Genomic DNA, 13924 nt, shown 5'->3' on the forward strand with positions numbered 1-13924 from the left:
GGATTCATTCTTTCTTTGCTGTACCTCTTCCACAGCGAAGGTGGGATTATAATATCAGAAGCCAACTTCCTTTATGCTATTCATCAAGTCATTCTCCGTGGAAATGAGAAGTTAACTTATTCAAATTAAATTTACTTTAAAGGCATATCCATTAGTTCTGCTGATTTTTCCCGTCAGGAATTCCATCTGGAAACATACTTAGAAGACAACAGCAATTTTTTAGGACTAGTTTGAAACATTATATGATTCAATGGAAAGGAAATAAAACTGCTCTGAAAAAAAGTTTTGTCTGTTTTTTTGGCAATGACAACGTATCTAATCAGCCAAGCCTTGACAAAACTATTCCCATATGAATGTCCAAAGGATCCCTGTGAAGCTACCCCAAAGTTTCCCTTAGTTCTCACATACTTTCAAATACCAATCTTCACGTCTGCCACTGATTAATACAGTACTTCATTCCAAAATGCAATTATCCCATTGACCTTTAGCCACTGTGGAAGCAGGCAAGCCTATGGGTCTATGTTCTAATAATCACATTTTTGTCCTAATTGTACCCTTAATACACACAGGCTTTATACATAGGTCTGGAATCCAGTCTAGATATCACCCTTTATTAGGTTTCAGAGAACTTCCAGTAACAATGTCATTATAGTGAAGAAATGCTCTCATGACACAGTAAAGCTTAGATGAAGAAGCTGTAAAGAATTTTTTTACTGTGCAACCTTGGCCAAAAATATTCTCCAAGAATCTACATCTACACTGTTCCCCTCTCAAGTTGCACCTTCAAAGATTACTCCCTGCTTTCTGAAAATAAGGGGAACGATTTTAATAGGAGATGAAAAAAAAAAATATCTTTTGAGGTTGTAAGTAATGGGCGTATGCAGCTGACATACTTACACATCACCTACACTGTTTCAAAGCTTTTTAAAGCTAGCAAAGCAAGAGAAAACTCAAAGCAGCCATATTCCTTGCAGATGTATTGCAAAGACAGAATTTACCTCTAAAATACTTGGCTGATTCAAGCTTTCTACAATCTTCAGTAAACTGGAATGTGTGTTATTTAGAACTGTCATTTTTGTGACTGTCATTTTTAGAACGAAGCATGCATCAGTGCTTTCAAGCATCACCAAGGGTCATGTAAGTACTACGTACTTAGTTACAGGCACAGGTGACAAACACCTCCTATGCTCTGTACTCACCTGTAAACATTTTTGTAACAGCTTTACTCTGCTTGCGGGCAGAACACAGAAGGAGCAGCCAGGGAGGGAAGAACTCAAAGTGGCCAGCTAAAAGCTCCGCTATTGTTCCAGATAAACTCGTAGAAGTTTGTTCACCCTCGGAAACGTTACAGCCCTCATCGACTGAATCTATGAGCAGGAAGAGGCTCTGCTGAGGGGGCTTCATTCCCAAGAGAGGGAGCAGAATGCACCTGTAAGGAACATGAAACACAATCAGTCTTTTAAATACACTTAACAATATATTGAGTACTATGTAGTCATTCAAGTTGAAGCTATGATCAAGTTAAGATGCAAAGTTATTTTTTAAACAGTCTAAAGAAGTTTTTTCAATAGCACAGAAAATACTGAGGTAGACTGAACTAACAGTTTGAACAGTCAGTGACGTAATTCCTGCTTAGGCAGTATTACTTTTTAATGAACTTGTAATTTATAACAATTCTTTAAAACAATGTAATGTTGTTCAAGACTCCTTAGAAGATTTAGAAAAATGTTGCTTCACTAAGAAAGAAGCTACCTGGCCTAAAGTTTAAGAACTTCATTACTGTTGCCTCTGCCAAAGCTGCTATTGCTTATCAGAAACCAATAGTAAACAATAGCTGGTCATGAAACAGAAGTCTAAAACACACACAAAATATCAAAGCTTAGAGTTCAAGTCTGAACACCTAACAGTTTTACAAAGAACAGAATTTCTGCCATACCTTCACAAATGAAATGCAAATTAATTTAGTAGCAAACTGAAGCATTTGGTAGTGACTTTGACGTATTAGTTTTTATTTATATTGAAGTTGCCGAGTTCATATTACTGGGAGAGGATTATAGCATGCTGAGGATGCATAGCATCTATACCAATGCATCTGATTGTGCAACTAAAACACTAAAATTTGCACGTATTGTTGCCACCCTTAATGGTACTCCTTTAAAATATATCTAACTCAGCACTTACAAGTATTTTTAAATAGCTACTACGTAACTGTCACGCATCTATCCAGTATTTCCACACTACACTACTATTTTTTGTGAAACTTCATAATGATTTAGGCTCCTAAGTTTCACTGAGTAAATTATCTTTAAAAACATTGGCAAGTAAAACTTTGACTTCATAGTAGGAAGATTCAGAAAATGAAACAAGGTGGAAAAAAAAAAATGTACCTAACAGTTTACTCTCTTTTGTAGATTTATTATTTACACATGTCCAGGAAGCATGCACATCAGAAGTATTTTTTGTTTTACTCAAGCCAGTAATAATCTTTCTTCATCTGTTTTACCGAACCAATTTTTCTTCAGAAGACTTTGATCAACACATTCTGACCTACCAAGCATTCAAACAGGAATATAGGCAGATGTTGCCTGGAAGAACACAACCCACTTCAGACATGATTCGTAAGCCCTGTTAGTGGAAAGTTTGTTATTTTCTGGTTTTCTGACTGAGAAGAAATGGAAACAGAATGGTGCATGCCCAACAGTAACAGCAGAATCTAGCAGAGCAGACTAGGTGATCTCTTACACTTGGAAAAATTTTCCCAAAGGTATAAAGGTATAAAAAGGAAGTACAAAATACTTGTGTTCTGAAAGCACCCCCTTTTATGCACAAGACTACTGAGAATTCTTCGGTACTTCCATAGTTAGCTACTCTTCCAGAAGGTGCCTGAAGTACAACTAAAATCACTGTTCACTAAGCTGGGAAGTTAAGCAGCTACCCATTTACAGAACAGGAAATTAAAGTAGCCATAAGGTTAAAATTACTTTCCTAAGTGATGCCAATCCCACAATGAAAGGAGGCAGTTGGAAATGACCACATTTTCCACCCCTTCCCCCACCAGAATGCTGCCTTGCCCCCTCAGCTATTTATGTCAAGGCATTTTCCCTGCAACATTACTTTTTCTATCAAAACCAATTTTCTTTTCACATAGCCCTCTATAAGAAGTCACTTTTTGAGTATGAATGTTACTAGGAATATGAAGAAACGGTAATGGTATCTCAAATTAAAATCTCACTTAAAATCTGTGTGACCCTAATGAAGTGCCTACCAAAATACCTTAGGAGCATCCAACAATGTTCTTGTGTCAGGATTTACCTGTTGGGAATGCCACCAAGAAAAGCTAACTGACAGGTCTCAGAAAAGGGTCTCAAATGATTCTGCTTAATTCCTGCAGTAAGTAGCAGCTGGCTGTAGTAGGTTAAATCAAAAGGTTCACCCTGCCTCCAAACAGGGTTGAAAACAAGACATCTAAGGAATAACGTAAGCAGCAGGCAAGCACTAAGCCACATCTACCCAGAACCCTCAGGGACTGCAGCCAACAGTGCTTCCAGGGACTTTCTGAACCAGGGATTCAGCCTTCGCATTTAATGTCCCTTAACCGACCATGCTTCCACAGGTTTGCCCAAATCTATGAACCGATCTAAGCCTTCGGCACATACAACATCCCACAGCAAGGCCTTCCGCAGCTTAGCTACACACTGCATGAACAAACATCTTCCTTTTGTGGTTTAAAATCCAAAACGTCCCTGTTTAACGTGATACCTTTCAGCTTCTGGACTGGAAGGGATGGTGAGCGATCATGTCATATTCACCCTCTCCATGCCATTTGTAATCTGACTTGTACCACAGCCTCTCTGAGACACTTCTTTCCAGGCAGAAGTCCTAGCATACTGACAGTTCTTCATAGAAAGCTGTCCTGCAGACCCTTCGTCTCCCTGTGCTTTGCTTCCTTCCACTTCATAATACTTGGATTTCTGAGCTTTAACATAGCTTAAATTCCACTCGGAAAAATACAGGCATGTATACATATGGATATAAGAAAGGAGGCACAATGATTTCTCCCAGCTTACAGCAGTATTATTACAAGGGTGACATTGACAAGACTTTGTTAAGACTTTCTCTCAAAGTGCCCGTAGAAACTGTCCGATAACTTCTGCTCTTCCTAGAAATTTTATATCTCTTGAGTTCAGAGTAGATGCCAAGTAACATAATAGTGAAACTTTGTAGAGGCAGTAAGCGCTGTGTTAATTTGCCAGAAGTCATGTTATGTGACAACTGGGGGACCGGGCCCAGCCAGCATGGGTTCGTGAAAGGCAGGTCCTGCTTGACTAACCTGATGGCTTTTTACAACAAGATGACCCATCTAGTGGATGAGGGAAACAGACTTTAGCAAAGCCTTTGACACAGTTTCCCACAGCATTCTCCTGGAGAAACCAGCTGCTCATGACTTGGATGGGTCTACGCCTCTTTGCTGCATGAAAAACTGGCTGGATGGCCAAGCTCAAGGACTGGTGGTAAATGGAGTTACATCCAGTTGGCAGCTGGTCACAAGGGGTGTTCCCCAGGGCTCAGCACTGGTGCCAGTCCTGTTTAGCATCATTATCGACAATCTGGATGAAGGGATTGAGTGTACTCTCAGTCAGCTTGCAGACACCACCACGCTGGGGATCTGCTGGAGGGCAGGAAGGCTCTGCAGAGGGGTCCGGACAGGCCGGACCCATGGGCCAAGGCCGACTGCATGAGCTCCAGCAAGGAGAAGTGCCGGGTCCTGCCCTTGGGTCACAACAACCCCCCACAACACTACGGGCTTGGGGCAGAGCGGCTGGAAAGCTGCCTGGTGGGAAAGGGCCTGGGGGTGCTGGTCAGCAGCCGGCCGGGCGTGAGCCAGCGGTGTGCCCAGGTGGCCAAGGCGGCCGGCAGCATCCCGGCTTGCATCTGAAATAGCATGGCCAGCAGGAGCAGGGCAGCGCCCGTGCCCCCGTGCCCGGCGCTGGCGAGGCCGCCCCTGGAACCCTGTGGTGGGGTCTGGGCCCCTCGCTGCAGGAGGGACATGGAGGGGCTGGAGCGTGGCCAGAGCCGGGCAGGGGCTGGGGCACAGGGCTGGTGAGGGGCGGCTGAGGGACCTGGGGGGGCTCAGCCTGGAGAGGAGGGGGCTCGGGGGGGGACCCGATCGCTCCCTGCAGCTGCCTGACAGGGGCTGTGGGTCTCTTCCCCCAGATAACAAGTGATGGGACAAGAGGGGAGGTTTAGGTTGGACATTAGGAAAAAATTCTTGGAACAGGCTTCCCAGGAAGGTGGTGGAACCACCATCCTTGGAAGTATTTAAAGACGTGTACTTAGGGACATGGTTTAGTGGCTAACTTGGCAGTGCTGGGTTAACAGCTGTACTCAATCTTAAAGGCCTTTTCCAACATAAACGATTCTATGTTTACCTCCATAATGTGACTTCATAACTCTACATGCTACAGTTTCTTGCTTGCATAGAATTGCACAAATCAACACAGAATTATCAATGCCTTAAAGTGCTTCCGTAAACCGTGATTCATCCACAGGCTGTTGTAACAGATTGCCTAATTTGCAGAGTGCCTCTCAAAAGATTAGAAGTTGATTTTCTTTACCTTCTGAAAGGGTAACAGCTTTAACTTTATAACTTCTATATTCAATAGAGGTATAAAAGTGGTTATCATTACAGAAAGTTTCTGAAATTAAAATTTTGTCATTTAAAACAACAAAATTAATTAGTAAAAACACAAAGTCTCTAGAGAAACCAGCACAATTAGGCATTTTAAATGACGGAATTAATTTTAATGGCAATGTAATGTAACAACTACTTTATGCAGAGCTAAGATGTTTTACATGTTCTCTAGCAAATAAGGAGTCCTCAGAACAACGAACCATCCCACAGAATTCTTCAGGATTGCTACTGAGTTGACTGTACCCATGCAAACATGATTTTCCACATATGGAAGGAATATATATAGGCTATGCTGAAGTTCTGCTTATGATTATCCTTGACATTTTTAGACTGAATCCACAAAAATACCAAGGCACAACAGAACAAAGTAGAAAGATAGCAGCATTGTCCACAAAGGCTGAAAAGACAGTCACAGTGGAATGCACATACTTGCTAAAAGAAAAAAAGCAAACAAAAATGCCAAACAACAATTAATGAATAGTTCTAGGAGCAAAAGAAGTTATAAATCCTGGTTACTTATGAATGCATTCCTCCTATTTGATTATCTTTGGTGCATAGGAAATTCAGTTGTGTCCCCACTTAAATTCTACAAAGCCTGTTACAGCACGAACGTAGCTTATCCCTAAAATGGGTCCCTCTTCCCTATGCAGCTGCTGGCGTTCACTGCTGACAAACACATGGAAAAGATGTGTGAAACTCATCTACTAAATAATCCAGAAGAAGCAAGGAGAAAAAAAAAACAACAGAAGAAAAAAAGAAAAGAAGAAAAAATTCCCCCTCCACTTGTCAGACTCCAAGTGCTGCTACTTTTAGCAAGACATGAAATACTTCAAATTTCATGGTAGAAATGACCGATTTGGAAATCTGCTTAACTACTACTACGGCTCTTATCTTTTTTTTTTTTTTACATCAGTATGACAATTCTTTAACAAACTCTCTTTTGAGTCACCTTCTTGCCAATTGGTTATAGTTTAGCACTTGTATTTCAGATACAGTCGCTGATGCCAAGAACCATGCCAGAGATCTGCATCAGGAATTTACAAACTCTGCTCTTTCCAAAGAAAGTTTGTAAAAAAGCAGACAGGATCTTTATCCCACACATAGCTTTGTTTTCTCCTCTTGCTTTTTTGCAAATGCTTCTACACCAGATTCCTTGAGCAAATTCACTAGCTATTTGACATATTCCTAATCCCTGCATATTAAATTAACCTCTTCCCCCCACCCCTTCCTTCCTTCCTTCCTGAATTATTGAGAGGTTAACTTTTCCTCCTCATTTTAATCTATTAGATGCCTCTAAACAATCTTATTCAGAGGAAACAATCTCTCTAAACTCGAGCTAGGGAGTCAGCTTCAGGATTAATTCTGAATGTGGGCGTGGAACCTGCACTCTTGCAAAGGTGGAATGTGAAATCAATTTTGCATCCACAGATCAAAACCGTAACATTTTCACCAGTGTTACAGAGAGAAGCCTACTGTCCCCTTCCAAGCTTTGCTGCTACTTTGGCCAAGCGTGCAGTGAGCCTCTGAATTGGTGTAAATGCAATCAGAGAGGTGCAGTGCTCCAAACTGCCCATGGAAGCAGGTCCTGCCTTCAGCCCAGCAGACCTACAGCTGATGAAGCACGTTCCCCCAGCAGACCCCCAGCCCAGGGGACTACATTATTTTCCACACCGGGCCAATGCTGTCAGATAGGTCAGGGATACACTTTTGCCCACACAAGTTGCTTTGGGCTGGCTAGCAAGACAGGAGCCGTATTACCCCAAGCACGCAAGCAGCAATTACTTTTCAACTAGCAGCTAGCTTACGCTCAGACTTTGCATATGTTGTCCTCTCCCGCTCTGCTTAAGTTTTTCTTAATAGTACTATGCTGTGTGCTTGTCCTGCTTTGGACCACGTGCAACATCATCACGCTGAACATGGCTGGATCTGCTGCCTAAGTTGCATTTTGTCAGGCTGGAAAGAACAATCTGTCATTGGCAGTGCTGCAAGTTAACACACACCACTGCAGGACACTAGTACAACAAAAGTAAGGCAAACATCCCAAACTGATTTTTAAAAATGATGCTAAATGCTCTGAGTGATGCTTATTGCTGTCAGGTAAGGTTACCCTTATGCTCTACTTCAGCTCACCTGTCACTCTCTGGTTTTGGGAGTTCTGAAATGTTAGGAAGCTAGCATTCTGCTTGAGTTCACCATCACCTCCCTGCTGAGAACCCCACAGAACATCTTAAAAAACACCCAAAACCAAAAAATCCATCTTTCCATTTTGAAATGCAGAGTCTTTAAGAGAGTTATATTCCTTGCCAGCGAGACAGTTCATATGCGATATTTACAATTAAGTTAATATTAAGGCCACGATTCTGTCACAAAAAATAGTAGACGATCACACAGAGTAACAGAAAATAGCTACAAACTCTGTGAGGATTGTAATTTCTTGGAATTTAAGCAATTCCTTGAGGACTGTATATATATGTGCTGAAAAAACGTATTCATAATACCTTGGATGAATAGGTTTGGTGATAACCAGCAACATGGTGGAGCTGACCAACTGCTATCAGCAATCAAGGTCACAATGATTTTTCCCTGAATTTTCCCTGAATTCATTATTCTACTGGCAACAATTTGCCAACAGAAATTCATAAAACATTCAACTTTCATATGAGCGACAACACAGTGCTGTCCTCTGTATGAGACCTGAATGCCTCAGAGTTTACAAGGAAATTGCTTGTTTGCATATTTGATCTAAAGAATTATTGAAGATCAAAGTATAGGTGGAACATGCCTACATATATATTGGATGGATATCTTTGTGTATATATATATTTATCTATAAAGGGTTTAACAATACCTAGTACATAATAAAACAGACAATTCCTCAAACACTAGTCAATCTTCAGAAAAGCTGACAAGCATCTTCTTTCTTATGGGTGGTTTACAGTGTGATGTATTGCAGCAATTCACCATCTAATTTTTAAGACACTCATTTCCATTTATGTTGTATCAGAAAATACAGAAAATGAAGTACATAGTGAAACTGTAAATAAGCCAACTATATTTACATAATGTTGTAGTAATTTTTGCCAGCAACATAAGTAGTAGTGGGATTTTTGCCTAAAAATCACACACACACACAGACCTAAGCAAAAATCCTAATGAGTAAGTGGAAGGCTGACGCTGCCTCTGCCAGCTCTACATCAGGTGTAGCAGAAGCTCCACCTTCCCCAGCCCACTGCTGGGGGACACGCAGGGAAGAAGTCTCTCTAGGGTAGTTAAGAGCTGGAGGTGCTGCATATCAAGAAAAGGGGAAGAAATTGTGTTACACAGACATTACGGAGGGGAACCCAGCTCATTGCAAGATACCTAAGGATGCAGGTACCTAAGGGCACAAATCTATACACAATAGGGTTTTCACTACTTCCACTGTTCATGGAATACAAATAAATGTATAAGAATAGAAAAAAATGCAAAACTGGATTTTTTTTTTAAACCCCTGTACTTAAAACATTCTCACAAGTGACAGCAAATACCCCACCCTGCTCCCCACTGCCTCATGAGCTTACAGACACATGTTCATTTGTGTATTACAATAAACCTGGGGGTGGTTAGCAGAATATAATCCCTTAAATCTGTGTCCATCCCCCCCCCCCCCCTTTCCAATTTGCATTTAAAACAATGAAGCCGGTACAGATAAAGCGGTTAAAGACTGTTAGAAGCTTCAGCAAAGGCAGACATATACCAACAGCAGATTTTTTTTTTCTCTTTTGTTTTCCAAACTGCATATGGGGTACAGGTGACAATAGAAGAAAAAAAGGTAAATTTCACTTCTAATAAAACTGACAGTTCCTGCTGCTCAGCTGAAGAAATATTACCCTCTTTCCAAGAAGACTTTCAGCAGCTGTGTTCACACCGAAAGCAAAACTAGAGCATCTTTACAAGTTACTTGCAGTACTGTTTGTACATTAGTCAGTTTTACTTTGTCCTATGACAAGGCATTTATGTCCTGTGGATGACTGACAGTAAACAGTTTGTTTACCTCCCTCGTAATGCATTCTGGCTAATGATTAAAAGGAAAATTCTAATGGTCAAGCCCAACAGCTTCTTTCTGTGTAATAGCACCCCAATTCCAGCAATATATGCCTGTGTAATACAGGTCTTTGCTGCTTACTAATCGCCCAGCTGCTCATACTGGTAAAAACACCCTTAAAAAAAAATATACTCACAGGACCCTTAACTAACAGTGGAAATGTTTGAGAAATACAAGGGCTGTGAAGCATAGGCCACTTCCACACTTAAAAAGCTGCAAAATAAAACATATGGCTAAGAATGTTAAAGTGAAACGACCCAGTTTGACATGTGCACACCTGTGTACATACCAACAGATTTTATCAGGTTGCTGAGGTACTCATTCTGTAATTTTTCAACATGATAAAGTATACTGTAACTGATTATGACTTTCTGACAAAGTGCAATACTGGAATTACAGACACTCACGGACTACAGTATAATATAATTATTGTTTCTAGTAAATTATTTATTTACAGGCTGCACAGAAAGACAAACTGGCTCTAGTTTAAATTTAAAAGGAAGAGGCAGAAAGCAGAAAAGAGAAAAAAACCCCGAACACTGAGAATCACCTATTGGGAAAGCTCTAGGTACAGTACACGGACATAAAGCTAGGGCCTGGTCTTTTCTGAAGCAGTGAATTAGAAGCAGCAGGCAAGTCTTGTGCAATTCAGTACCTGATTTTGCAATGTCTTGTAGCAACCTGAATTTTATCTGTAATTGTAAAGCAGACTTGCAGTCCCACAAAGAGCGCAAAGCTAGCTGTAGGCCATCAGGCCAGACAAAGCAAAGCTTATCGCAGAACCAGCGCCATCCCTCACAGGTAAACAGAGCATGCTAGCCACAGCGTATTGATTAGAGAACTCCTGCTGTCTCATACAAATATATTGTGGTGATTTTTGGCTGTAAAGCATTACCAGCCGATCTACTGGTGGATTTACTTGAAATCTTAGAAAAAGAGAAACCTTAAGGTCAAATATTTTGGCATAATAGCTGGACTGCCTCGAACAGTTTGCAAACAACTCAGCTATTATAAAAGACAGACAACTGTAGCTGAAAACCATTCACACCTGCTACCACGAGCAGGTTGACACTCTCTATTTTTAAATGAAATATATTTGCCATATGTGCTAACATATACAATATGTTCTATACTCAGTCTGACATACAAAAAAATCTGTGTCCACACCAAAGGCAGAGAGGAGACCAACGAAGGAGAGAGAATGCAAACGTTTTCCTGAACACGTAATATAAAATTGTAATTTATTCTACATGAACTCTCCCAGTTGTGTTCTTTAGCGGTGGAAAGGTCATACAGTCCCCTTCCTACAGCCAAATCAGCTCTACATCTGTCGCCCCTGAGAGATACTATTCTAGGCATTCCTAAAGACTTCCACTGATCAATACTCTGTCTCTCCAGGCAACCTATTCCAGTGCTTCAATATTCTCGTAATTGGGAAGTTTCCCCCTTCCCCTCCACGTATCTAACCTTAACCTGTTTTCCTGCAATTTAAATTTGTACTTTCTGCCCTATTACTTGTGTCCCAGGGATAACACTAGGGTCATTACAAGGAAGCCAGCTGCATCCAAAATTTATAACCATTTCCCTCTACTCAGCCAGTCAGACCATTAAGTAACACCCAGAAGAGACGGATGCAGGACAGACCTCTATGAAACATTACATGATGTGCTGTGTCAGTTTGAAAATTAACTACTGGTAATTACTCTCTAAGTACAGTTACTCAGCTCTTTTTACACATAGCCAAATATAGTTCTATCTTGCACACAGCCTGTTTGCACAAGTCTTGAGTAAGCATCAAAGCCTTCCTGAGTCAAAACGACATTTATGGTTATCCCTTACCCACAAGCAGTATTACCGTCTCCTGCAAAAAGAGGTTAGTCAAAACCAAACCATATCATACCACGGTAGCTGTTTTTCAACTCTTATCTTCCAGCTGCTTGCAAATAATTTGATTATTTGTTCCAGCATTATTTCAATTGACACACTTCTAATTCCCCACACTACTTTGTCCCTTTTTAAAGCAAGGCACTAAACATACATCTTTTTTTCAATTCTGAATTTTCAGCAATCCTGATAAAGATAACCTGTCCTTCTCATCCGCTAACAGTTTGAAAACATCTCACCTATTCTGTGGTGGGAGTTTTGTCCAGACTATGTTTCTCTGTAATCTTCCTTCTTTGTTGCTAGTTTTTAATTACGTTAGCTGACTGCAAAAAGACTGGTTTCAAGAAAGGGTCATACACACAAGCATTGAATATTTTAGCTTTCCCAGTGCTATCAGGTTGTCCTCCCCAATGTATAGCAGACCAACACCTGGTGGATGTGGTCTTCCTTTTGCTAATGTATGTATGGAATTATGTATTACCAAATAAAACACAAATCACAGGAATATGAACAATCCACCTTGAACTTCCCAGTTTACCCTCATTTTCACACTACTCTTTCACTTTCATATTCAGTAGTGGATCAACTTTTTTTCTGCGGTCTTCCTCCTAGTGTTTAACACATGAATGATGAGGAGCTCAGTTTCACCAAATTGGACATTTAATGTACTGCTTGGAGACCTCAGTGTTCTTTACAGCTAATTCCTTTCTATCATTATACTTGTCTTCATGAGAGCTTACCCACAAGTTATCTGAGGTCACCAGTATCTCCAAGTCCACTGCTTTTAGTTCATCCTTCTTTCTCCTCCTCTTCTAAACATCACATATTTAAGATAATTTCATAGTCACTACCTCCAGGAGTTGTCTTTCATTTTCTCAGCTGGTTCTTTACAATCTGATTGAAGCAGATTTATGTCTTCACGCTAGCTATTTTCTCCTCTCTGACATTAGAAATATGAGTCTCCTGCTTATATCGTGCTTTCCAAGCCAATGTTCATCTCTTACGTTTTCTTATTCAAAATTTTCAACCATGTAGACTTTATCACCCAAATTCTGCACCTTGGATAAGTCCATTTTGGTATCTTAAAAAACCCCTTTGCTTACTTGATCTTGCTGGTGTGGGATTCTCTCTTAGTTACTGAGAACTACTCTACTTGGACAAAGCAGGCAAGTCTTTAGATACACAAGATGTTCTCGTGGGTAGTTGGTAAGTAGTTTTATTTACAGTCCATAAAAGGAAACACTTTTACCAACAAACCTTTAGGTAGATATCACATATGTAAAACTATTACCATGTGTAGTGTGTATCTTCACAGATTTTTCAGTGGCTTTAACTAGTTTATTCTAGAACTACAAGAAAGCATATGATATACAAGGCAACTCCTAAACCAGCTATTTATTGTTTGGGGTTTTTTTTTTATACAGACCAGTTATATATCTTATCCTGACAAATCTTTTAAGAGCATTTAAACCAATCTGGACTGTGTACTAATATTTCCAGTTCTGCTTGTTTACCCCATATCTGTTTTTCTGTTAGTATAAAGACACCTAAGGCATTGATTACTACCTTACTTATCTTCCTCTTTGTCTGTCCTGTGACCCTATATGAATAACCTTATTTCCTCTCCTCCTCCACCCCCAGTTTTTGAGCTGTTGTCTAAGTTGCTGTTATCTATATTTACCCCTGGGATTTGTAATCCACCAGGTGTTGTTTAGAAGCTCTCTTTTATTAGGGTCAGAAATCACTGCTTTTCTTTGTATTAAGCATCAACTAAATTCTCATTGTTTCCACAATTCAATCTCTTTCTTTAAAAAAAAAAAAAGAAAAAAGGTAAGGGGTGTCAAATCAAGTACGCTTTACATTAAATGCCTGAAATAAAACCATCAAGTCAGATTCACTGAAAACTACTATTAAATGAAAGAATTACCTACTTTCCATACCTGTAAAGTTAAGACAGTAACTTACTTTGTAAATATTCATAATTCTGTGGTTAAAACGCAACATGTAGAAGTGGGGTACCACAATAAGAAAACTTAACAAGCTTATATATGCAACAGAATGTACTGAAATTATGAAGTTAGTTTAAAATCATTTATGTAACCAAAGGTACAGCACCATGAAATATACAGTCTTTTCAGCTTTTCATATTAACTACCTGGTTCCTTAGCCATATAAAAATTAGTATTTGTTAACACTGCTTGTATTAGATATATTTGTTTATCCGAACACATTAGGATACGACAAACGAAATTTTTGTAGCTTTC

The 13924-nt window shown here is 40.0% G+C and overlaps 1 protein-coding gene across 1 annotated transcript in view; it reads right to left on the reverse strand.

The window, feature by feature from the left end:
- Nucleotides 1-13924, reverse strand: part of ANKRD50 (ankyrin repeat domain 50) — a 44992-nt gene that overhangs the window by 16304 nt on the left and 14764 nt on the right. Inside the window, exon 3 of the mRNA XM_040612182.1 lies at nucleotides 1200-1429. Coding sequence (XP_040468116.1) covers nucleotides 1200-1429 — 230 coding nt within the window. The remainder of the gene's footprint in view (nucleotides 1-1199; nucleotides 1430-13924) is intronic.

This window comes from Falco naumanni, chromosome 1 (genome assembly GCF_017639655.2).
Source record: "Falco naumanni isolate bFalNau1 chromosome 1, bFalNau1.pat, whole genome shotgun sequence".
NCBI classification, from domain to species: Eukaryota; Metazoa; Chordata; class Aves; order Falconiformes; family Falconidae; genus Falco; species Falco naumanni.